The sequence below is a fragment of the Bombina bombina genome, chromosome 2 (genome assembly GCF_027579735.1).
Source record: "Bombina bombina isolate aBomBom1 chromosome 2, aBomBom1.pri, whole genome shotgun sequence".
Lineage (NCBI taxonomy): Eukaryota > Metazoa > Chordata > Amphibia > Anura > Bombinatoridae > Bombina > Bombina bombina.
The window spans coordinates 1,002,190,463-1,002,218,370 of NC_069500.1; the positions used below are offsets into that span (position 1 = coordinate 1,002,190,463).

At 37.5% G+C, this 27,908-nt stretch overlaps 1 protein-coding gene across 1 annotated transcript in view; it reads left to right on the top strand.

Moving 5' to 3' along the window:
- The window catches only part of LOC128649974 (uncharacterized), a 38,585-nt gene extending 24,753 nt beyond the window's left edge, over positions 1–13,832 (top strand). The window contains exons 5-6 of the mRNA XM_053703563.1: positions 6,871–6,938; positions 11,590–13,832. Of these exons, the coding sequence (XP_053559538.1) occupies positions 6,871–6,938; positions 11,590–11,646 (125 nt within the window). The 3' untranslated portion in view covers positions 11,647–13,832. The remainder of the gene's footprint in view (positions 1–6,870; positions 6,939–11,589) is intronic.
- Positions 13,833–27,908: the final 14,076 nt, after the last annotated feature.

The window sequence follows — 27,908 nt, forward strand, 5'->3', positions numbered from 1 at the left end:
GTTCAGCAACTCATTAAAAAAGACACACAGTGTGTAAAAACATTTGAGGAATTAAAAAATGAGTTTAAGTTAGAAAACAATGATTTTTTTGCATATCTTTAATTATGGCATTTTATTTCAGAATTGGTTAGAAAGATAGGTTGGAACTGGGACATGGGTAAGATGGAAAGCTGGTTGGCATTAACAAAGAGTGGTCACATGTCTATAACTTTTTGCTACATATCCTTAAATAATATTAAGGGAGTATCTTTCCTTGATCAATTAACAGTAGAGTGGAACAGGCTAATTGCTCCCCGCAGTATAGACCCAAAATTTCTTCAAAAATCTATAAGAAAAGTATCCCAGGTAACGCTCTCAGCAACTTGGAGAGAAGCTCATACTAAGCTACTGCATAGAGCATATTTTACGCCACAGAAGGGATATAAATTACACAATGGCAACTTTGATAAATGTCCAAAGTGCTCTTTAGAAGCAGCTGATTTAAAACATATGTTTTGGAGCTGCCCGAAAATCGGGCAATTCTGGCATAAACTTGAATATTGGTTCAGTAATACACTTAAAGCCTCCCCTCTGGGTCTCACACTTACACAAGTCATATTTTGTATAAAACAAAGTGAAGAGCAACACCCTCAAGAAAAATTAGTAATACTTTCAATATTAGCAGCCAGGTATTTAATTATCAAATGTTGGAAAAATCATAGGGCTCCCACAATATTAGAAGTCAAAAATTGCCTCAAAAAACAATGCATGTTAGAGCAAAGAGATACCAACATAAATAATGAAAAGGATATTAAAACATTTTTTAAGAAATGGTCAGTTCTTATTAAAAGCCTCCCAGAAAATGAAATAGAGTATATGATTTTCCCCTTCAGAAATTCAGAACTGGTACAATAAAACATCTGGTAGTAGAGGTGGGGTAGAAGTGAGAGGGGAATCTTCCCTCCCCCTTTCCCCTTTTTTTTTTATTTTACTAAGTTACTTGGGTTTTTCCCCCTTTTTTTTTTCTGGGTTTTGGTTAGAATTGCTTTAGTTTCGATTTAGTTGGTTTCGTTTTATTGAATTTTTAATTGAATTGTTTTGTCTTTGAATTGTTTTGAATTTTTAATTGAATAGTCAGATATTAGGGGTTTTTGTTATATAAATTGATAAAATAGCTGATGGAAGTCAAAGGTCAAGAACTGATTGCCTAAAAGATGATAACAAATATATATGTTGTCTTGATTTCTGTTTTGTTCTGTATTTTTGAATGTATTTAATTCTTCTGCTGATATTATAAATAAAATATATAAAAAAAAAATGCATGCTCTATCTGAATCATTAAAGAAAAAAAATATGGGTTTCATATCCTTTTAATAGTGTGACTCACTTTATTTTATATATATATATATATGTGTATATACATGTGTACATATGTATTTATGTGCTGATTTTTATTGTAAATACATATTCCTATATTTATCTGTATATACCTATATATCTATTCCTATAGATATATAGGTATATATATCTATTTTACATTATCAAATATATACAGTCATGGCCAAAAATATTGGCATCCCTGCATTTCTGTCAGATAATGCACCACTTCGCCCAGAAAATTGTTGCAAATACAAATGTTTAGGCATTCTCATGTTTATTTCTTTTGTTTGTATTGGTATGACACAAAAAAGTTGAAAAAAAGCCAAATCTGACACATTCCACGCAAAACTACAAAAATGGGCTGGGAAAAAAATATTGGCACATAAAATTATTGCTAGCACACCCCTTCGAAAAAATAGCTGAAATCGATTGTTTCCTGAAACCATCAATGAGTTTCTTACACCTCTCTACTGGAATTTTGGATCACTCTTCTTTTGCTAACTGCTCCAGGTCTCTCAGATTGGAAGGGTTCCTTTTCCCAACTGCTGTTTAGAGAACTCTCCACAGGTGCTCTATGGGATTGAGATCTGGAGTCATTGCTGGCCAGTTCAGTACTCTCCAGCACTTTGTCTTAAACCATTTCTGGGTGCTTTTTGACATGTACGGGACATTGTCCTGCTGTAAGACCCATGACCTCTGACAGAGACTCAACTTTCTGACACTGGGCCCTACATTGCACCACAGAATTCTTTGGTTGTCTTCAGATTTCATAATGCCATGCACACAATCAATACATCCAGTGCCTGAAGCAGCAAAGCAACCCCAAAACATCAGCGAACCTCCACCATGTTTGACTTTAGGGACTGTATTCTTTTCTTTTAAAGCCTAATTTCTTTTTCTGAAAACAGTAGAATGATGGGCTTTACCAAAAAGCTGTAATTTTGTTTCGTCTGCCCACAGCACTTTCTCCCAAAAGGATTTTGGCTTCCTCAGGTAAGTTTTTGGCAAACTCCAAACTGGCTTTTTATGTTTTAGTGTCAGCAGTGGGGTCCTCCTGGGTCTTCTACCATAGCGTCCCTTTTTTATTCAGATGGCAACTTATAGTGTGAGCTGACACATTTGTACCCTGTGCCTGAAGGTCAGCTTGAATTTGTCTGGAAGTTGATTAAGGTTCTTTATCTACTATTCGAACAATCCATTATTGCAATCTTTGTTCAATTTTTCTCTTTCGTCCACGTCCAGGAAGATTAGGTACAGTGCCATGGGCTGTAAACTTCTTGACAATGTTGCGCACAGTGGAGCTGGACTTTTTGTTCTCAAAGCCTCAGACAATTTTTTGCTGCTCTTTCTCTTCTCCATTCTCAGTGTTGCACACAGAGACACATAACAGAAAGGTTGAGTCAATTTTTCACCATTTTAGCTGGTTGCTCATGTGATTTCTATATTGTCAGCACCTGTTAATTGATACAGGTGAGTTTAATTACACATTACAGGAGCATCACAAACTTGGAATGCAATTACTTCTTACAATTTTGAGAAGGTGCCATTAATTTTGTCCAGTCCATTTTTGGAGTTTTGCGTGGAATGTGTCAGATTTTGCTTTTTTTTTGCTCCACTTTTTATGTCATACCAATACAAACAAAAGAAATAAACACAAGAATGCCTAAACATTTGTGATTGGAACCATTTTTTATGGGCAAAGTGGTGCATTATCTAACAGAAATACAGGGGTGCCAATATTTTTGTCCATGACTGTGTATGTATATATATATATATATATATATATATATATTTATTTTTATATATATATATATATATATATATATATATATATATAAATATATATATATATATATATATATATATATATATATATATATATATATATATATATATATATACTGTATATATAAAATACTAAAAATTAAAACAATTCAATGTTAAAAACATAGGAATGTTAACGTGGATAGGCTTTCACCCTTTAGGTCTAACGCTGCCGGGTTAGTGCATATAAAGAAGTAATCTTAAAGCATATTCTTGAAATATAAAATCTTAAAAAATATTAATAACAATTATTATAGAATGTAATTACTTTTTACAGTATGTATAACACTTTTTAATAATATTCAAGAACACACTTTAAGATTACTAATTCTTCATGTGCATTTACCCGACTGTGTTTGACCTAAAGCATGAAACCCGATGAGCGTTACATATATTTTAAATTCCTATGTTGTTCAAATAGAATTTTTTTTAAATTTGTATTATATATATATATATATATATATATATATATATATATATATATATATATATATATATACGGTATATATATATATATATATATATGTATATGTAATAATGTAAATGTAAAATAGATATCTATGCCTAGGTTTACAATAATACTTATAAAGAAAAATATTTTACTTGTAAAGAAAAAACAAATTAACATGAAAAAAGTATACCTTCTAAACCTATATATCATTACACCAGACTAGGGATGGGCGAATGTGTAAATTTCCAAATTTGAAAGTTAGAACGAATGTTATTACCGAAATTCGAATTATAAATCCGAAAGTTGATAAGAACGAATATTCTTAAAAATTCTATAATCGAATGCTATTTACAGTTTTCGAATTCGAATGTTTATAATTATATCGAATGTCCACATTCGAAATTTCGAATTTAACATTCTATTTAACAAATACTATTAAGAAGTTTAATAGTTCATGTGGTAGGGAGGGAATCTAGTAAATTGATACATAATAGATACAAATATATCATTTTTAATGTTTCTATATAGAATATTGCATAATTTGAATACTGTATTACATTTAAAGAAAGCATTAGAAATACTATTACAAATATAAATTCAGATTTTTCGAAACCAATATTTTCTAATGTAATTGTAAAATTCGAAACCGAACATTCGAAAATCGAATATTAGAATGTTATGTAAACATTCGAAATTCGATTTGAACGAACGAATGTGTTAAAATTCGTTTCATTTTTTTGAATGTTGCGAAACATTCGCCCATCCCTACACCAGACACCAACATATTAGGATTTTGTTTTAAAGGGACAGTCTACTCCATAATTTGTATTGTTTAAAAAGATAGATAATGGGGCCTATTTATCTTGATGCGAGTGGACATGATCCGATATTGCAGATCATGTCCGCTGCACATCGATAAATGCCGACAGCATACGCTGTCTGCATTTACAGTATCATTGCACCAGCAGTCTTTAGAAGGCTCGCCATAAACACGGGGCATCAAGCTCCAAACGGAGCTTGATAAATAGGCCCCAGTGCCTTTATTACCCATTCCCCAGTTTTGCATAACCAACACTGTTATATTAAAGGGATAGGAAAGTAAAAATGAAACTTGCATGATTCAGATAGAACATGTAATTTTAAGACACATTTAAATTCACTATTTTCAAATGTGCTTTGTTCTCTTTGTATCCCTTGTTGAAAAATAATACGCACATATCATACACTAGTGGTAGCTGCGGCTAATTGGTGCCTACAAACATTTGTCTTTTGTGATTGACTGACTAGATATGTTCATCTTGCTGCCAGTAGGGCAATGCTGTTCCTTCAGCAAAGGATAACAAGAGAACAAAGCAAATTTGCTAATGGAAGTAAATTGTAAATGTGTTTAAAATAGTATGTTCTATCCAAATCATGAAAGAAAATGTTGGGGTTTTCTGTCCCTTTAATATACTTGTTACCTCTATGATTATCTTGTATCTAAGCCTCTGCAGACTGCCCCTTATTTCAATTCTTTTGACAGACTTACATTTTAGCCAATCAGTACCCTCTGATAAGTAACTCCATGGGCGTGAGCACAATGTTATCTGTATGGCACACATTAACCAACTCCCTCTAGCTGTGAAAAACTGTCAAATACATTCAGATAAGAGGCAGCCTTAAAGGGCTTAGAAATTAGCACATAAGCCTACCTAGGTTTAGCGTTCATCAAAGGATACAAAGAGAACAAACCAAATTTGATGATAAAAGTAAATTGGAAAGTTGTTTAAAATGACATGCCCTATCTGAATCATGAAAGTTTATTTTTGACTAGATTGTTCCTTTGAGTTTCGAAAGTCCCAGAGAAATGAAATACAAAATGAGATACAAAGATATCATTAGTCACAATTATGACTTTTAGGGTTGCACTGATACCGATAGTAGTATCGGTATCAGTGCCGATACTAAATATTTGCAAGACTACTTGTACTCGTGCAAATGCACCGATACTTAAACCAATACCTCCAATTCCTACCCATTTGCCAGCTTGTGGCGTTTTTCAAACTGCATGTTCCCATTTCATTAAGCTGGAGTGGAGACTTAACTAAAAATTGTTCACTTCTGTTCTGCCAATACAAATTGTTGTTATTTGTATTATTGTACATCAGAGCACTGCTCCAAAAGCTGCTACTTTACAGCTGGAAACCTATCTGGGAGAGATCACTGTACCTCATTCAGACAAACCTCTGAAGTACTGGGCAGTTAGTAAACTGAGATTTACCCATGCAGTAGTGTGAAAATTGAAAGACTGTTCAGCCTTGCATCAAATGTCCTTACTGATAGCAGAAACAGACTTATAGATGAACATGAAGAGATGCTTCTGTTCCTTAATAACAACTTGCCATTAACTTTTGAAAAATGATTCTAATTGCTAGATTGCCTGTTATACTGCTTGTTCTAATCTTGCACAATTATGCACAACACATGCTGTACTCTGAGGAACATCCTTAGCCAGGGCTGGACTGGGAATAAAAAGCAGCCCTGTAAAAATATGAAGACCAGCCCTATTTTCTGTTGAGTCAGTAGAATGCAAATGCCCCATTTTTCTCAAAGGGGATTACTGGGCTACTCCTTCCCCAATATTATTTCCAGAATTAAATTATATTACTTTGTATTAAGTACAAATGTCAGATTGATGAGTTATATAGGCACCCTACAACCCAATTGCACCCAGTAATCACCCCTTTAAATTGTAGCTTTCCAGCCCCAGCTGCTACAGCTGTTATTTATTATTGTTATTATTAATATATGTTATTGTAATATTTTTATTTATAAACATGTTCTGTGAACTTTGTGACAACAAGAACATACAACTGTTTTATTATTTAAAAATGTCTTTTGAGATACAGTTCATAATTATAAAGAAGCAATCTTAAATATTAGTCTATATTGATTATTAGTCTATATTGTGTTTGGCTAACTTTCATGACATAAAAATAAGTATCGGTAATTGGTATCGGTGAGTATTTGAAAAAGTATCGGAACTTGTACTCGGTCTTAAAAAAATAGTAGCGGTGCAACCCTAATTACTTTATAAATATATTTTGTAAATTATGTGATTATAAATATATATTTATATTTTTTGGGGGCTCCAAACATTTTTTCATTTTTGAAATACCAAGTATTTGAACACAATGTTTCTGTCCTGTTGTTTATCTACTGACATGCAACTAAAAACTCTTATTTTGTTTTCACAGGGGAAGTTGTTCCTTATTTGGAGATTTTGCCTTCCAGTCCACCCATTTATATTAATCCTGCATACCAGGTTAGTTTAAATAATGAACAGTTTGATTAAATCTGCAAATAAAGCTAGGGGCATAATTATGTTTCTTTAAAGGGCATGCAATAATCAATAAGGGCAAAATAAAAAGACTATGGAATAATGCTCTAAATTTGAAATGAGGAGTAGATTTTGTTCTGAAAAACTTCAAAATACTCTTCCATTTTCCTGCCCTCTGTGTCATGTGACAGTCGTCAGCCAATCACTTACTCTTATATGTATAAACTGGTGCCTCAGAAAGAGTGCATTTAAAATACACACACAATAAACCAGCCTGGACTAGCGCTATATAGCTGCATATAGTAAAACACTGAGGACTTTCAAAAGATCAAGCACCAATTGCTTAAACAAGGCAAACGGATCTCAAAGACCAAATGCAGCAAACGGCACAGTAAGTGGATATGAGCCACAACACTTACTTTTCCTTATTAATGGTACCCTCTGATGAACGTGCCCAAAGCCATCAGGCTCATACCTGGGATTGGATCCTCTGTCCACCGTTCTCTCAAGGACTTAGTCGGTAGTGGGGCACCCGCTTCTTTTACACCTGAATGTTGCTGGTAGAAAGTTCCATGCAGCTGGATCCGTGCTACCCTCCGCAAACACTGGAGACCTGGGGATACAAGGGAAACTCTTCACAGCCTCAATCTTGTCCTCTGTCGTCACAGTCACGGCACCTGGATCTGTAAAACTAGCTCCTCCTTGCTCTTGAAATGTATTCAGCAGAAAAGAAAGGCAGCCAGGGGTCTTGATAAAACCACACTTTATTAAAACATATAAAATATAAAGATGATGAAGGCAAGATGGTCTTAGGAATTTTGGCTAACCAGTGCGCCGTAATCATAGACCTCCAGGAGGTCTATGATTACGGCGTACTGATTAGCCGAAATGCGTAAGACTGTTTTGCCTTCATCACCTTTATATTTTATATGCTGAAATAAAGTGTGGTTTTATCAAGACACTTGGATGCCTTTCTTTTCTGCTGAATGCATTTAAAATACTGTGAACAATTTAATAATGGAAGTAAACTGATTTTTTTTTTTAAACTCTATGTGCTATCAGAATAATTAAATTTTAATTTTGACTTAAGCATCCCTTTAATTTCATAAATATCAAATAAGGTGTACAATATACTACATCAAAGACTTTCAAGCATAACAGTTGGTTTTATGTGCATTAGGCTGATGTAGATACATTATTATTATTATATGCTTATAAGTTAGACAACAACTTTAGCTAATAGCACTGACAAAGGACCAGATTACGAGTAGAGCACAAACATTTGCGCGTGAGCGATAAGGGATTTATCACAGGTGTTGGCGCTCATCGTGCTTACTGCTGGCACTACGAGTTGAAAGTAAATGCGATAGTTTGAGAGCAATTGTGATTTACCCTAGAATGATTACTGCAACTTCAAAGCTCTGGTTAACTGTTTCGTGAAACAAAAAAGTGTCACAAAACAGATAAAAAATACATTACAAAGTATAGGTACACTCATAATAACATCATCTAATAAAAATTATTCACAAAATATATTTCACACAAAAGTTATAAGATATGAGTTCTCCGGTGTTAGAAAAAAAAGGCAGGCAAAGGGCTTTAACATAGACATACCTACATATACATGTCTAAAAATGTATGCATTACATATATACTAGTCCTAAAACCCATTCACATGGGCCATTTTTTTGTAGTACAGTGGTCCCATCCCTTGCTCTCTCTTTTCCCCTTTCTTTTGCGCTCTCTCTCGCTCCACCTCTCTTTTGCTCTCTCTCTCCCCCCTCTCTTTTGCTCTCTCTCTCCCCCCTCTCTTTTGCTCTCTCTCTCCCCCCTCTCTTTTACTCTCTCTCCCCCTCTATTTTGCTCTCTCTCCCCCTCTCTTTTGTGCTCTCTCCCCCTCTCTTTTGTGCTCTCTCCCCCTCTCTTTGCGCTCTCTCTCGCTCCACCTCTCTTTTGCTCTCTCTCCCCCCTCTCTTTTGCTGTCTCTATCCCCCCTCTATTTTGCTTTCTCTATCCCCCTCTATTTTGCTCTCTCTCTCCCCCTCTCTTTTTCTCTGTCTCCCCCTCTCTTTTGTGCTCTCTCCCCCTCTCTTTTGCGCTCTCTCCCCCTCTCTTTTGCGCTCTCTCTCGCTCCACATCTCTTTTGCTCTCTCTCCCCCTCTCTTTTGCTCCCTCTCTTCCCCTCTCTTTTGCTCTCTCTCCCCCTCTCTTTTTTGCGCTCTCTCTCTTTTTCGCTCTCTCTCTCCCCCTCTTTTGCCTTCATCTCTCCCCCCCTCTTTTGCGCACTCCCCCCTCTCTTTTGCGCTCTCTCTCCCCTCTCTTTTGCGCTCTCTCTCTCCCCCTCTCTTTTGCGCTCTCTCTCTCCCCCTCTCTTTTGCGTGTTCTCTCCCCCCTCTCTTTCGCGCTCTCTCTTCCCCCCTCTCTTTTGCGCTCTCTCTCTCCCCCCTCTCTCTCCATCCCTCTCTTTTGCTCTTTCTCTCCATCCCTCTCTTTTGCTCTCTCTCTCCCCCCCTCTCTTTTGCTCTCTCTCCCCCCTCTCCCCCCCTCTCTTTTGCTCTGTCTCTCTCCCCTCTCTTTTGCTCTCTCTCCATCCCTCTCTTTTTCTCTCTCTCCCCCTCTCTATTGCTCTCTCTCCCCACTATCTATTGCTCTCTCTCCCCCCTCTCTTTTTCTCTCTCTTCCCTCTATTTTGCTCTTTCCCCTCTCTTTTGCTCTTTTCCCTCTATTTTGCTCTCTCTCCCCCCTCTCTTCTACACTTTCCCCTCTCTTCTGCTCTTCCCCCCTCTCTTTTGCTCTCTCTCTCCCCCCTCTCTTTTGCTCTCTCTCCCCCTCTATTTTGCTCTCTCTCCCCCTCTATTTTGTGCTCTCTCCCCCTCTCTTTTGTGCTCTCTCCCCCTCTCTCTGCGCTCTCTCTCGCTCCACCTCTCTTTTGCTCTCTCTCCCCCCTCTCTTTTGCTCTCTCTATCCCCCCTCTATTTTGCTTTCTCTATCCCCCTCTATTTTGCTCTCTCTCTCCCCCTCTCTTTTTCTCTGTCTCCCCCTCTCTTTTGTGCTCTCTCCCCCTCTCTTTTGCTCTCTCTCCCCCTCTCTTTTGCGCTCTCTCTCGCTCCACATCTCTTTTGCTCTCTCTCTCCCCCCTCTCTTTTGCTCCCTCTCTTCCCCTCTCTTTTGCTCTCTCTCCCCCTCTCTTTTTTGCGCTCTCTCTCTCTTTTTCGCTCTCTCTCTCCCCCCTCTTTTGCGTGCTCTCTCTCCCCCTCTCTTTTGCGCACTCCCCCCTCTCTTTTGCGCTCTCTCTCCCCTCTCTTTTGTGCTCTCTCTCTCCCCCTCTCTTTTGCGCTCTCTCTCTCCCCCTCTCTTTTGCGTGTTCTCTCCCCCCTCTCTTTCGCGCTCTCTCTTCCCCCCTCTCTTTTGCGCTCTCTCTCTCCCCCCTCTCTTTTGCTCTGTCTCTCTCTCCTTTTTTTGCTCTCTCTCTCCATCCCTCTCTTTTGCTCTTTCTCTCCATCCCTCTCTTTTGCTCTCTCTCTCCCCCCTCTCTTTTGCTCTCTCTCCCCCCTCTCTCCCCCTCTCTTTTGCTCTGTCTCTCTCCCCTCTCTTTTGCTCTCTCTCCATCCCTCTCTTTTTCTCTCTCTCTCTCTCTCTCTCTCTCTCTCTCTCTCTCTCTCTCTCTCTCTCTCTCTCTCTCTCTCTCTCTCTCTCTCTCTCTCTCTCTCTCTCTCCCCCTCTCTATTGCTCTCTCTCCGCCCTCTCTTTTGCTTTATCTCCCCCTCTCTATTGCTCTCTCTCCCCACTATCTATTGCTCTCTCTCCCCCTCTCTTTTTCTCTCTCTTCCCTCTATTTTGCTCTTTCCCCTCTCTTTTGCTCTTTTCCCTCTATTTTGCTCTCTCTCCCCCCTCTCTTCTGCACTTCCCCTCTCTTCTGCTCTTCCCCCTCTCTTTAGCTCTTTCCTATCTCTTTTTGTCTCCCCCCCTCTTTCTATTTCTCTCCCCTCTCTCATGCTGACCGCACACGGTCATGCCCCCGCCATGCCCAACCACAGCAGGCCACACCCACACTCCCGTCCGTTACGCCCCCGCTCGGTCATGCCCACTTTCGCCACAAACAGCATGTCAGGTAAGGCCAGGTGTGTTTGTCCTCATGCTGTCTCTACTGCGCATGACAGCTTCGGACAAACACACTTGGCCTTTTATATTATAGGAGATATATATAGATAGATATAAGCACAAGCAGGGAACCAGCACAGACCACTTGAGTGGTCTGAGGACGGGGGAGACCCCGAAAACGTTTACTAATAATCAGCTTTTTTAACGGAGAGTGCCTTCTTTGGTTTGCTGATATATAGATAGATAGATTTATTTTTTTCTTTGAAATACCTCATTGACTTAAAGGGTGGATTTTGTAGAAAAAACATTAGAATTTTTTTTCTAAACAATTGTAATTGACCCCAAAGTGACATTGGCAATCATTGTCTACTCTAGTCTAAATGGGTTCCTCTAGAAAAAGCAAGTAGTGGGTAGTATTTGCTCATTGAAAGGTAATTGCAGTATATTATGTGTTTCAGGAAGTGTTAACCTGGCAGGTTTTTCAGACACAGAAGATTAAATGGATAATGGTAAAATATATTCCCTCTTTTTCTAGGATCTTACAAAACCCTATGAAGTTGCGTACACCAGTCTGAAGAAAACAGATCATTGATTCATGGAACTTTGTGGATTCTCAGTAGCTGATAGACGCAGCGAAGGTCTTCCTATTCAGTTATGGGTTGTAAATACTGTATATTATATAATAGTAAATTTATTACAGCTGTAAAAATAGGACGAATGTAGTAATAATCATCTGTATGAAATGTATGAATGAAATTATTTATATATTTTTGACCTATAAATTATTGTAACAATGCCAGTATTTATTATAATACAATTTTCTATCATCTAAATTACGAGTTTTGCGCTATAGAGGGTGCAAAACAAATGCAACAAAAGTTGCGTTATTTCACCCTTCATAACGCTGCCATTACAAGTTTTTGAAAAGCCTCCTTGTGCTGCGATATGGTGGCGATGAGCTCCATACTGCACAAAATCCAAGTGCTGCTTTGACATGCTCGTGCACGCTTTCCCCTAGACATCAATGGGGAGTGAGTGTTAGAAAAAAACCTGAAGCGCAGAATGAAAAGCTCTGTAACGCACCCATTGATGTCTATGGGGAAAAAAAAGTTACATTTAAAGCTTATTTTGGGGGGCTTTTTATTTTTATAGGGCTATTAGATTAGGTGTAATTGTTTTTATTTTGAATTTTCTTTTTTCTTTTATATTTATATATTTTATATTTTATTTTTTGTACTTTAGTGTTTTTATTTTTTGTAATTTAGTATTTTTTATTTTTTGTAATTGTTGATTTAATTTTTTTAGTAGTGTTAGTTTTTTTTATGTGTAATTTAATTTATTTAATTGATAGTTATTTAATGTTTAATTTATAGTTTAAACTTAGGTTTTTTTAATTTCCCAGGTAAGTTTTTATGTATTTTAAGATAGGGATCTTGTAATTTTAATATAAAGTTAGGGGGTTGTTAGGTTTAGGGGTTAATAGTTTAATTTTTTTTTTGCGATGTGGGGGCTGGCGGTTTAGGGGTTAATAGGTTTATTTAGTTGCAGTGATGTGGGAGACCAGAGGATTAGGGGTTAATAACTTTATTTAGTGGCGTCAATGTAGGGGAGCTGTGGAATAGGGGTTAATATAATTATTATAGTGTGGGCGATATTGGGGTGCAGGGAAATAGGGGTTAATAACTTTATTATAGTGGTGACGAATAGGGGTTAATAAATTTTATTAGTGGCGGCGATGTCGGGAGAGGCAGATTTTGGGTTGCGATGCGGGGGCCTCAGTTTAGAGGTTAATAGGTAGTTTATGAGTTTAGGTAGTTTATGAGTGTTAGTGTACTGTGTAACACTTTAAATATGAGTTTTGTGAAACATTTTTGTTACACAAAACTCATAACTACTGCTTTCAGATTGCGGAACAGATTGTGTCAGTATAGGCTGTAACGCAAGATTTTTAGCCTCACCGCAAAACTTGTAATGGCAGTGTTATGAAAATCCCATGCATTTTTTGAGTGCGGGATTGACGTTGAGCTACAGGCTAAAATGCTTGCGATATAGCTATACCGACACGACTCGTATTGGCTGCGTTATGGTTTTTAAGCTGAAATGGCCATTTTCATTTTCAACGTTAAAACCAGAACGCAAAACTCGTAATCTAGGTGTATGTTCCTAATTTCTGTCGTGATTTACCTTTATACAAAAATATATACTTACATATTTTTGGTATATAAAAATATCATTGCCTGGGTATGTCTTCAACAAAGCATACCACAAGAAGTCAGTTGGAAACTTCAAGATTGTTTAACCTGTCTAAAAATCAGAAAATGAAATGTTTTAGTTTAATGTCCCTTTAAGGATCTAATTTGGCATTTAACAAACAAAACAAATTTGTAGACATTTTATAGCCCCATTTTTCATGATTCCAATAAACCCCCTAAATGATCTCCACTCCAATTCATCTCCATTCATCACAACTACCATATGAAATGCATATCATGGCTTTTCAAGAGTTTTTCAAATTCAAACATTCCAATCCATTTAAAAAAACACATTAAAAAACACATTTATTACCAGGATTCTAAAGTGCCATAGTTGCATGGTTATAATGCAATGTTCATCTTCCAATCAGTAAGATAATATGTCTCAAGAACATTTTTTACTGTATTTTTGTATTATACAAGTTGGACCTGTTTATGACAATTTGTGGCTGTTTCAGTGTGCTCTCTTCACATTTTAATAAACATTATTTTTTATTTGAAATAACATTGAAAACAAAAAAAGCAATGTGTTTGTTATTTATTTTGCCTACTTTTGCTGTAAAATACATCTGAATATTGTTTTAATGCTACTCCCTTCAGAGAACATGAAAAGCGTCCATTATACTTAAAGGACAGTCTACTCAAAAGTAAACTTTCATGATTCAAATAGGGCATGTAATTATAAACAACCTTCCAATTTACTTTTATCATCAATTTTGCTTTGTTCTGTTAGTATTCTTAGTTGAAAGCTAAACCTAGTAAGGCTCATATGTTAATTTCTTAGTCCTTGAAGGCTGCCTCTTATCTGAATGCATTCTGGCAGTTTTTCTCATCTAGAGGACGTTAGTTCATGAGTGCCATATAGATAACACTGTGCTCATGCCCGTGGAGTTACCTAGGAGTGAGCACTGATTTGCTAAAATGCAAGTCTGTCAAAAGAACTAAAATAAGGTGGCAGTCTGCAGAGCAGGGGTCAAGTCCTACATAAAGAAAAAACATGTGGAAACTCACCAATACTTTCACCCCCTCATAATTAATATTGCTTTATACACACACATACATACACACACACACACACACACACATATATATATATATATATATATATATATATATATATATATATATATATATATATATATATACTGTATATATACTCAAATATATACATATGGTTTAAAAACATTTTAGAATGTATATAACTCAGTAAGAGGAAGCAATATATGAAGTTTCCAAAAAAATACATTGGTGTCTTTGACTGGCAGGGAGTTCAGCAACACATTGCATCCATAGTTAGCATCCAAGGGGTTAAAGTTAGTTATATCACTGGGATAGTGATTCACAATTCATAATTATTATAATACCATTTAGTGTTTTTACTTATCTGTTCAGGAAGATCTAAAGCAGTTCCCTGACTGGATGGAGCATAATGGAGCTGTTTTCTTTAAATTTCTCTTTAGCAAGCAAGGGTCCTAGGGGATACCATCCATATAAACATATGCATGTGTTGTGCATAGCTTACAGCACTGAGCAGGAGCTCGCATATAGAGAAAATGAATGTGGAAACTCCATGCCTACTCCCCAGAGCAGCTGTTACCTGACACACTTCTCAATGTAGCAACCAATCAACAAGCACTATCCAGGTGCTGAACCAAAAATGGTCCGGCTCCTAAGCTTACATTCCTGCCTTTTCAAATAAACATACCAAGAGAACGAAGATAAATTGATAATAGGAGTAAATTAGAATGTTGCTTAAAATTGCATGCTCTATGTGAATCATGAAAGAAAAAAATGGATTTCATATAACTTTAAAGGTAAAGGGCTCTAATGGACTAATAAATATGTCTGTATATGTTTACATATATACATATATACACATATATACAAACACACACACATATATGTATATATATATATATATATATATATATATATATATATATATATATATATATATATATATATACATACATACATATAGATCTTAAGAAATGTATATGTATGTATCTCTATGTTAAAGCACTTTGCCAGCTTTTTTCTCTACCACCCAAAATCTCATATCTCTGAGCTTTTATAACTTTTGTGTGCAATATATACAGTAGGTATTGAAAAGAATCACCCCCCCCCCCCCCTGAAAATAGTCACGTTTTGTTGCTTTGCAGCCTGAAATAAAGACAGACACAGTTTTTTGTTTATCCAGTTGTAATTACTCAGTGCAACTTATAACAACCAAGTAAAAGATATAGCACCAATATGTCAGACAATTCAAAAACAGAATCACTAAGTTGGATAAAGGATCACCCACTTGTGTCGGTATTTTGTTGAACCACCTTTTGCTTTAATTGGGATATGTCTCTACTAACATTGCAGAACTGCTCCAGTTCTGTTATATTTGATAGTGACCGTTTGTGGACTGCAGTCTTCAAGTCATGCCACAGATATTCAATGGGGTTTAAGTCTGGGCTCTGACTAGGCCATGCAAGGACATTCACCTTTTTCTCCTTCAACCACCGTGTGGTCATTTTTGCTGTGTGCTGTGGGTCATTGTCATGTTGGAAGGTAAACCTTCTTCCCATTGACAACTTTCTGGCAGAGGGCAGCAGATTTTCCTTAAGAATTTGACGGCATTTTGCCCCATCCATTATTCTATCCTGAGAAGTGCTCCAGTGCCTGCTGCAGAGAAAACCCCCCTTAACAGGATTATACCAGTTCCATGCTTTACTGTAGCTATGGTGTTATTTGGATGGTGAGCTGTATTGGATTTTCTCCAAACATATCGTTTGTTGTTGAGGCTAAATAATTCAATTTTAGTCTCATCTGAACGTAACACCTTTTTCCATGTGGCCTCAGAATCTCCTAGGTGTGTTATGGCAAAACTCATTTGTGACTGCATGTGGCCTTTCTTGAGGAGTGGCTTTTTTCTTGCAAGAAAAAGATAAAAGAGGGCACTCCAATGGTGAAGAATGTCTCAATGGTACGTTAAGACAGTTAAAAGTGTATGAACTTAATACTCACAAACACATTGCACTCATCAGTGCAAATAAGGCAGGCTGAACTCTCAGAGTTGTTCAGCTAACGCGCAGACCGGCTTTACACCTCCACTGCTCTCTCAACCCTTGCACAGCACCACAATAGAATCCACAGTTCACGGGTAAAGGCAAGGTAAGTAGATCCAAAACTACCTCAGTGGATACACAGAGGATAACCAGAGACTCATAAAGTATATAAAATCAATACAATTTATTCACATTTGTCGAAAACCTTTTTTGTGTGATGAACATTTATCACTTATGAACTTTTTTCACTATAACCATTATTTTGTTTTGAATCACATATTTTCACACTGAATTTCAATACCCGAGTCAAATACCAAAATCATTTATCATAATAATTTAGGCATGCATGTCACAGTCACGCACTGGAATCATTAATTTACTACGAATATTATTTATTTATCACCATTGATTTTTGTTTGTTGGTTGGTTTATTGCTAATTTTATCAATATATATTGGCGCTACTTGTTATTTTGGGAACTTGTTCTCAAATATATTTAGTTCTATTTTTTTCTTGCAACCCTCCCATACAAGCCACATTTGGGGAGTATTCATGATATTGTTGTCACATGCACACAATGACCACTCTTTGTCATAAATTCCCGCAACTGCTACAGAGTTGCTGTGGGTCTCTTGGTAGCCTCTCTAACCAGTTTCCTCATGTCTCTTTCATCCAGTTTGGAGCAACGTCCTGATCCAGAGAGGGTCTGTGTTGTACCAAATACCTTCCACTTCTTAATAATAGGCTTCACTGTGCTTTTAGGCATTGATAAAGACTTTGATATTTTCTTGTATCCATCTCCTTGTGCCTGTCCACAACATTATCCCGGAGATCTTTTGACAGTGCCTTGCCACCCATAGTTGATTGTTTGCTTCAGTTGCATTACCAGGGAATGAGATGCTCCAGGAAAGCTCTTTTTATGCGGAGCTAATCAATATGCCCACAGCTGATCACAGTTAAAGTTCAAATGAGTTTGTGTGTGCCATTGAAAAGGTGATTAGCTACACCTAATTGAGTTTACAATTAATTTTAGGAAGGTAATCCTTTTTCCAACTCAGTGATTCTGTTTTTGAATTGTCTTTATTTTTGCCTGACATGTTGGTGTTATCTCTTTTACTTAGATGTTATAAGTTGCACTGAGTAATTACAACTGGATAAACAAAAACTGTGCCTGTCTTGATTTCAGGCTGCAAAGCAACAAAATGTGATTATTTTCAATGGGGGTGATTCTTTTCAATACCCACTGTATTTTTTTAAACTATTCTTTGTAATATATTTTTGATGTGTTTTGTGCAAGTTTATATTTTCGTGAAACAGTTTACCACAGCTCTGAGATCGTGGTAATGATTATAGCGTAATTCGCAATTACGCTTGCGTGATTGTGTTTACTTTCAATTAGTAATACTAGTAATAAGCACGATGAGCGCAAACCCTTACAATATACCCCTTATCGCTTGGGTGCAAACAATCCATTTGTAATCTAGCCCTTAGTCGTTAAAAATAATGTAGTACTTTTGTGTGTAGTTGAGGGTTAGGTAATGGGATATCCTATCCGGTGTTATCCCTACACAGGCTGTCTCAGACTTTTCTCAAGCCTCTGGTTTTATCAGGATCTCTGCTCCTACTTCCCTTCATTCGGGCAAGCACAAACCATTTGTCAGTATTAGGCTGACACTGATCTTCCTCACTCCTCTCTTCTAAGAGTTTTTCACCCGGCGCTCTGGGTATACACAGCTCAGGTGGTGTGATATCACACTTGGTCTTTATGGACGCACTCCCTGAATTCCTACAGGGCTTATTTTCCCATCTATTGGGAGCCTCCTCAACAAGTGATACCACTATTGAAAGAGCCCTCCGGGTGCTTAGGCCAAATCCACTTGATCAAGCACCTCCGCGAGATGTTATCCTCAAATTGAAAGGCTATCATTAGCGCTGCGGAATCTGTTGACGCTTTACAAATAAATGATAATAATAATCAAGCTAAAAAGGTAATTCTATGAGCCACGAGATTATATAGATCAATTTCCTTTTAAAACTGCCACATCCAATTCTTTGCCAATTTAGCACCTTGAACCTTGCAGAGTCGTAGGGAATTTAAACCTCTGACGACACTTCTACAAGCAAAAGGGATCTTATACTGATGGGGCTTCCCCTGCTTTCGTGCAATAACCCATGAAGGAAACAAACACATCTGTAAATCTCCAGAAGATATTCCAGCAGTATGTGTAACTATTGGGTTAAAACCCCCTAAACATCGGCATCCATCAGAAAATACAACAACAGTGGGTTCTACCCCTCAACCAAGATCACAGAAGGCCAAATGGCAGAAAATCCCTGCAAAGAAGCCCAAGATAAAACCCACAACCCTATCTGGTGAACCTACCTGAGATGATAGATTATCTTTACAAGATGCTTTAAACATAAGGACACTGCCACATCTCTAATGCAGCAACTATGCACATAACGTTTACAGTTAACATCCTCGTTATTTAGTTGATTGTTTGATATGTTTACACTGTTTTCACATTATTTAAAACTTTATTGGTCAGAGTTGTTCTTATATAGCCCGTTAAATCATCTTCTTATATAGAAGGGATAAACTACCTACCCCCTATTTTGTGACATATGATGTCAGCTTTAATGTCTATATTTAGTTATTTTATTTTTATTTTTGACAGACGGACGCAACTGATTGTTACTTATGACGCTACTATGTATTGCTTATGTAATCTCTTATACTTGCATATTACTTGTATTTCCCTATTTGTCACCTGTAATCTATCTTATAATAGATGAGACCTATAAACTCCCCATCACAAATCATACTAATACCTTAAGATATCTATGAGACCGTTACTACTACTATTTACGCAAAATGTTAAGGGATTTAATGATCCACATAAACGAGCCGTAGCGTTTAATGATCGTCAACCTGAACAAATAGATATTTTGTTTCTTCAGTAAACACACTATATAGCTGGGAAAGAACCCTCTTACTTCACTTCAGCATACCCTATTCACTATCACAACAGCCAGTATTCCAGGAAAGTTGCTGGGTTAGTATTTTATTATGCAGCTCTTTACCATTTCAGCTGCAACAGATTGAGAGAAATGAAGAGGGTCGATACCTAGCTCTTTTGGGGTTGTTATTTGGCAGACCAGCTACTCCTGTTAATATTTAAACACCTAACACACGCCAGACTTCGTTTATCCGCAAAATAACCAACTCCATAATATTTTCAAAAGGCTCCCTAATCACAGCAGGTCACCTTAATGTCCCACTTAACCCCACTATAGATCGTTCCACTGCCCAAACCCACATCCCACAATGCACCCTCAAGTCAATTAGTAACAACCTACTATTAATGGGGGTTCATGACACCTGGCGCTATCAGCACCCCACCCTTAGGGATTACACTTTCTACTCAAACCCCAACTACACATATTCATGGATTGATTACATATTAGTTTATCATCTTACACTAGCTACTTTACAGGAAAACCATATTCTCCCAACCATGTGGTCCAACCATTCTTTAGTCCTATGTAGGCTAAACTGGCCATCGGCACCCCTCAAACCATTTCATTGGCGCCTAGATGACACCCTACTAACAGATTACCTTATCAAGCAGCAGGTTAGAAAAATCATTGACAGAATTATTTCAAATTAACAACAGTCCAGAAATAAACCCATGCACTCTGTGGGAAACACAAACGTGCTTTATTAGAGGGGACCTAATTAAAATAAAATCCATCCAGCTGAAACAAAATTGAGCGCAATATAAAGATTTGATTACTCAACTAATATAGCTAGACCATGCGCATAAAGTGCACCCTGAAGACAAATCAACTTCTCATAGTTTAGCTTAAATCAAGATTAAATTAAATTTAAAGGTTTCTGCCCAAAAACAAGCATTTGGATCACAACAAAAGTATTTTATAGAAGGAAGCAAAGCAGGCAAAATGCTAGCTAGAGCTCTAAAAGCTAAACACTCAACCAACTAAATTTCTCAAATACAACCCCTCCCATAACCTGATTGCAGATTCTGTTGGCATTGCTGAAACCTTTTGTACATATTATTCTAAACTGTATAATTTAACTTCATATAGAGTTCAGACACATCATGCCCACATCTGTGGCCAATACTTAGACACTGTTACCTCCCCTACACTATCTCTTGAGAACTTAGAATACCTTACACAGCCCATACAATCAGAAGAATTAGAGACTGCTATCAAATCCCTGAAACAGGGGAAAAGCCAAGGCCCAGATGGCCTCACTGGCAATTATTATAAAACATTTAAATCTATATTAATACCACACTTATCTGTCTTTAATCACATTGACCAAGGTCCCTCTCTACAGGCCTCCTTGTTGGAAGCCATAGTATCTGTTATATCGAAACCAAACCTAAAATCACCCTCCAACTACCGCCCAATATTCCTTCTCAATGTTGACATAAAACTTTATGCAAATATTCTAGCCAATAGAGAAAACTGATACATTCCTCTACTTATTCACCCAGACCAGATGGGCTTTGTGCCAGGGAGAGGAGCAGGAGACAATACCATCAAAGTCCTACATCTCCTACATTATACATCCCAACATAACCTCCGTTCAGTCTTTCTGTCTACTGACTCTGAAAAGACCTTTGACAGGCTAGACTGGACATTTCTCAAACTGACTATTCAGAAATTTGGCTAACCCGGACTGTTTTGTTCATAGGATTTTTCCTTTATATTCCTCCCCATCGGCCAAGGTCTGAGTGAAAGGAATATTATCCACCTCTTTCCCAATCACCAACGGAACTCGGCAGGGTTGTCCTCCATCTCCCTTGTTGTTTGTCCTATCAATGGAAATACTGGCCATCACTTTATGCAAAAATCCTGATATTAAGGGGATAAAGATTGGAAATAACCATTACAAATTAGCATTATTTGCTGTTGACTTACTGTTGACTGTACCATCTACATTGACTTCCTTCTCCGCAGTACAACACACTTTAGCAAAATTTGACCTCATTTCAAACTACTTAATAAAATAAAATAAATCAGAAATCCTCCCTGTAGCCTTTTCGGCCACAGATAACCAACTCTTACAACAACAAACCCCATATTCGATCCAACCCAAATCTTTAATATATCTAGGCATTCATCTATCAACCCATCCCCAACTACTATTTGACCTTAGTTATGAATCTCTTCTCGATCACATAGCTAAAGAAACATTCTATTGGCTCCCCAAAATATTTCCTGGTTGGGTAGAATCATTGTAATTAAAATGACAATCCTGCCCAAATTCCTAAATGTTTTTCAAAAGCTTCCCATACCCCTCCCTGAGACCTACCTGCCCAGACAACAGATCGTGATAAACTTCTATATCTGGAAAAAACATCCACCTAGAGTGGCCAGAACCACACTGAAAATATCAAGCATATGTCTTTTTGCATAGAATTATTAAATGGTGCACATATAATGCAGAAAGCAGTAAATGATTGGTCCACTTGGAGCATACACTTATGCTGGGTGCACTTTGTTGGCAAAATGCATCTAACTGCCCAAAACTCACAGGATGTCACCCAATTATCAAGGAAACCTTTGACATGTGGTCTCAGCTATTACGCAGACACCCTTCATTATGCTCAACCCCTTGCCTTTGACAGCAGTCCTCTACAACACTGATTTGCGCATAGGATTTCCCCTAACACCAACGTATACTAACTTTCATAATTTTACCACTTACCTCACTCTCTGACAATCCTTTCTTGATATATCCTTGCACCATGGCTTTTGTTTTCAAAGAAAGTGGAAAACAGCACACCTTTCTTGTCTGTGTGGGGCACGGAGTACTAGACTTGCCAGGTCCACTTCAATATCCAAAAAACAAAAAGATTCCAGCCTCCACAGCAAATAAATGACCTTTATTTTTCACATATGGGTTCCCAGAACAAACATACAACATTTCAAAACAGTATTAGGCCCTTAGTCATGTGTGACATGACTAAGGGCCTAATACTGGCTTGAAACGTTGTATGTTTGTTCTGGGACCCCATATGTAAAAAATAAAGGTCTTTTATTTACCATGGCTTTTGTTACCGCCCATAAGTTTTACATAAAACATTTTCCTGCGCCTCCTATTTTGCTTGATAATCCTGCTACGTTACTCAGTCTAATGCAATTTGATCTGAGCTATCATCTGTCTACTACGAGACTCCTCCAGCTGTATTCACTCCTCTCAGCGTTACTCTGGAGCAATGACGTCACACGCCATCGGCACATTTGCATACACAGAAGAGACAGATACACATGCTGCAGCTGCTGTTTGTATGGACTTTGCTCGAATCCTTATCCAAAGCTTTGACGGTATCTACAGCTTGTCAAACCTTCACCTTACTATACTCACAGTAAGTAGATCGCTACTTATGTATAATTATCAACATATATATGCACATAAATCTATTTCCTCGTGTTCAAGTAAATATTTACACAGTTAATACTGCTCAGAGTATTAGCCTTATATACCGTAGTATACATAATTGGTAACTAACTGCCTGGCTTCTTGCTGCTTTATGCATATTCTACATTCTGTATAGATATCTATTTATACCTAAGATATCTATACTATTTTGTTCTACATTAATTGTTAAGCTAATGAGTTTAGAAGGCGTGACTCAAACACTGAGTTAGGCTTTATTATTCTGCTTTTCATACCCAACTGTTTGTAATCAACCCAACCTTATATCAAGTGTAAGACTCCCTGGTGTTACAGAGTATTTGCCATTGAGTTGCCTTCCGTAATCCAAACTCTCTATGTCAGGCAGTCCTTCATACATCTCTATAATATATTTACTCACAGAATCTGCAGTTGTGGTTCTAACACTAAAAGAAGTACCATTCCTTTTCCTCTAGGATTTGTTGCATCTGACACTAACAATCGACATATTTTCCTACCATTCTATACCCTAATGGACTCAGCTTAATTATTCACAAGACAACATCTAATTGATGAAGGTATTGTATTATTCTCGTAAATGAAATTTTTTTCCCTGCACTGGTTAGACCTGATAAGCCAGTGGGAAACGGAGGATCCGAAACCTCCAAATGTTTGACCGTGCTAAAAGAGAAAACTACTAACTAGTAGTAGATTACTCAACCCCACAGCGCTAACAGCTTAAATCAGAACACTAAAATATATAATAATATCAAATGATAACAATATGTTGCAAATCAAATACGGCTAACTCACAGATGTAAAATGTATCAAATATTATAATTTATTAAAATACATGAAATATGCTGATCAGACGTATATGTAAAAACAAAATGCAAAAAACAAATTAAAGCCAATGTTAAAAACAATATTAAAAACAAGAGGGATCATTAACAGTGTTGTAAATTAACCCAGAAGAGCCGATAAGATGCATAAAGTGTAGTATCCAAGATCTCTGTGAAGCTGGAATCAGAACCAGAAATCAGATGACTTTCATTGCGTTATTTCAACCAAAGATCGAAGCTGGAACACAAATATATTCAAAATCACACGAAGAAAAAGAACCAAGCAAAAGGTTTTCACTTTTACTTACACCAGAGATTCTATTTGAGAGCGATGTCTTCCCCTTAGGCGTATCCTTGTCTGTGCGGTAACCAGCTGTATCGATGTCCACACTAATGGTACGAAGTATGCAGTGGCTGTTAGACAGAACCTTTGTGATACAGAAGCCTATGAGGGACAGTAAAAGTGAAAACCTTTTGCTTGGTTCTTTTTCTTCGTGTGATTTTGAATATATTTGTGTTCCAGCTTCGATCCTGGGTTGAAATAACGCAATGAAAGTCATCTGATTGCTGGTTCTGATTCCAGCTTCACAGCGATCTTGGATACTACACTTTGTGCATCTTATCGGCTCTTCGGGGTTAATTTACAATACTGTTAATGAATGATCCCTCTAGTTTTTAATATTGTTTTTAACATTGGCTTTAATTTGTTTTTTGCATTTTGTTTTTATATATATGTCTGATCAGCGTATTTCATGTATTTTAATAAATTGTAATATTTGATACATTTTACATCTGTGAGTTAGCTGTATTTGATTTGCAACATATTGTCATCATTTGATATTATTATATATTTTAGTGTTCTGATTTAAGCTGTTAGCGCTGTGGGTTGAGTAATCTACTACTAGTTAGTAGTTTTCTCTTTTAGCATTGTATTATTCTCACACTGGTTTAGATACCTTCAATTACAAAACTTCTTTGACATTCATAAGTGTAAAGACCTACTAACCAGGGAGTGCACACCTTTTGAGAAATTATGTTGCTCAGAAAACCCAATTCCTCATGAATTTCACTTTTTGTCTCATTCCTAATAACTCCTACCTCACAAACCCTAACCACCAATGCTCCTGGCAGAAAGAGCTGCCTTTCACATTATCAGAAAAGGAATGGGTCACAATATGTTTTATCACAGCAAAATCAGCACTTTCCGCTACCCTTCTAGAAACAAATTATAAATTCTTCTTCAGGTTGTATCTTATGCCACACCAACTAAAATATATTTACCCTAAAGCCTCCAGCTGCTGTCGGCCAGGGTGTACACAAGAGGGATCACCCTACCACTTATGGTATATACCTTTGAAGACGAAGGGAGTGAAGCAGCCACTTGGATGTGGTTTCTGTAGCAGTTGAGCTTATTGTTTCTTCCGCACCTAACCTTATGGAATATGTGAATTTGGTAAATATGTGATACTGTGGTGGGTGTGTGGCTGATTGTCTCTATCGTACTTAGCCTTGGGGAAGAGGTGAATTTAGTTGGTGTGGCTACATGGGAAGTCTTTTTTACACAAAATATTTTTTTATCGTAGCAGCTACTTGGATGTGATTTTGTGGTGGTTGTGTGGCTCATTGTCTCTCTCTCACATAACCTTATAGATCTGATGAATTTTGTTGGTGTGCTCACTTGGGAAGTGGGTGTTCTGGGCCTTTTTAAAGGGATACTAAAGCCAGATTTTTTCTTTAATAATTCAGATAAAACATGCAATTTTAAGCAAATTTCTAATTTACTCCTATTATCAATTTCTTCTTTTTTCTCTTGCTATCTTTAGTTGAAAAGTAAGAATGCAAGCTTAGGAGCCAGCCCATTTATGGTTCAGCACCTGGGTTGCACTTGCTAATTGGTAGCTAAATGTAGCCACTAATCCGCAAGCGCTATCCAGGGTGCTGAATCAAAAATTGGTCGGCTCCATAGCTTAGATTCCTGCTTTTTCAAATAAAGATAGCAAGAGAATAAAGAAAAATATATAATAATAGGAGTAAAATAGAAAGTTGCTTAAAATTGCATGCTCTATGTGAATCATGAAAGAAAAAATTGGGTTTAGTATCCTTTTAACGCAAAATGCTTTTCTGACTGGAACGGCTACCTACATGTGGATTTGATGGCAGATGCGTGTTTCATTGTCACTCTCCCAAATAGGTTTCTGGAATTAATTAAATTGATTGATATTTGCCTTCTTGGGAAGTAAGCCTTCCAAGCATTTTTTTTTTGCGCAAAATATATATATATTTTTTTAATAAATATTTTTTTTTTATTCAGAAAAATGTCAATAATAACAACAATAACAAAGTTGTGAGTAACATCGATAAACAGAATTACATTTTCAGTGTATTACATTTTACATAGTAGATATAATCAGAGAAGGGGGTATGCAAGGTAGAATAGTCCAATGTCCATGAGTGACAAGGCCCCCTCGGACCAGCTAATAGGAATCATAATAGATCTGGTTTATTAGAAGGATAATTCGCTATCCATTTAATGAGATAAAACAGCAATATACACATTTGGCATAAGGTCATAGGAGAGCTGTCATTACCAACACCATAATGTACCCATGGTATATGTAAGTATAGAGCATGAAATTAGTCTCTTCCAGACTGTGCTAAGTTATAAGATAAAGTTAGGGGAGAAAAAAAAAAAGAAAGTATAATTAGGGGAGGAATATAGGGAAAAGGGATTGGGGAGGGTGTTCATATTAAGAGAGGGAGTGGGGTTGGGGCAGATAAAAGAGAGGTAAAGGCAATGGTGTAGAGGTCCTCAAGGCATTATAGGGGTTAGTTATTGCAGGAGTGCAATATATGCAAGAGGGATAGGGCAGAAAAGGGGAAGTTCACTGTTGGGGTTTACTCCGGACCATAGACCCAGATCTGAAGGTTCTCCGAGCCATGTATGTGAGAGACATATGATTCCATTGTTCTCACAAATCGCAAGATATCTACCACTTGATCCCAGGAGGGCGAGATTCGTTGAAGCCACATTCGGGCTATGGCCAGTTTTATGGCTAGAAACAGGTAGATACAGAACAATCTCTGAGGCAGAGTCAGAGTTAAGGGGGCATTATCAAAACCCCAAGATCTGAGAAGACTACGGAGTCTCCAAAACTCAAAGTGGAGAATTGAAGGTGGATTAAACTTCCGAAGGAAGGCTTGTAGAGTAAGCAGTTTGTCATCTGCGTAAAGATCTGCAATTCTGGTCAGACCTATATTAGACCAGATATTTGGGTGGGTATCACTAATAGTCCTCTAAGTAAGTGAGACGGTGATGGGTGTGGGGCAATATTGGGTAGGTTGCGAGTCTTATCCCAGAACTTAAGATTCATCTTTATGATGAGGTTAGAAGAGAGAGCATGTGGTCTAGCGTGTTTAGGGATCCAGATTATGTCTTTCAATGTGTATCCCTCTGGTATAGATGCCTGTTCAATGGTAGCCCACTTACTTTCTGAAGTTGAGCTCCATTGGGTCACTTGAGATAGCCTTGCGGCTTCATGATATCTCAGTATGCTGGGGGCCGCCGCTCCCCCCGCCAATATTTGCTGTTGAAGAATTTTGGTAGCAATTCTAGGGGCTTTGTCACGCCAAATGAATTTATTGCATTGCTTCTGAAATTTATGAATCGTAGATCTGGGGATTGGAATGGGCAGAGAGCGAAAGAGATAGGTTAATTTAGGGAGCACATTCATTTTAAATGCGGCAATTCTTCCTAGCCAAGATAGAGAGGGAAGGTTCCCCGTGTCAATAGACTTTCCAATAGTCAATAGTAGGGGGGAGAAATTTAGGTCAATTATTGTTGGAATATGATGGGATAGGTAAACTCCCAGGTACTTTATGCACGATGTTGACCACAAGAATTTGTATCTGTTCCGAAGAACATCAAGGGTTTCTTCCGGAACATTGATGGCATATGCTTCTGTTTTAAGAACATTCAGTTTGTAGTAGCTAACCTTGGCGAAGCTTTCTAGGAGAGAGAAAAGGTGGGGCAACGACTCGAGAGGGTCGAATGTGAGTATCGTCACATCGTCTGCAAACAGCGCAATTTTCTGCTCGGTGTGGTGTATATCAACTCCACTAATCTGAGGGCAGGATCTGATTGCTGCGGCCAGCGGTTCCATAATGAGGGCGAAGACAAGGGGTGACAATGGGCACCCCTGTCTCGTGCCATTGGTTATTACGAACGGTTCGGAGCAGAATCCCAGTCCCTTGATTACTGCTGACGGGTTGGAA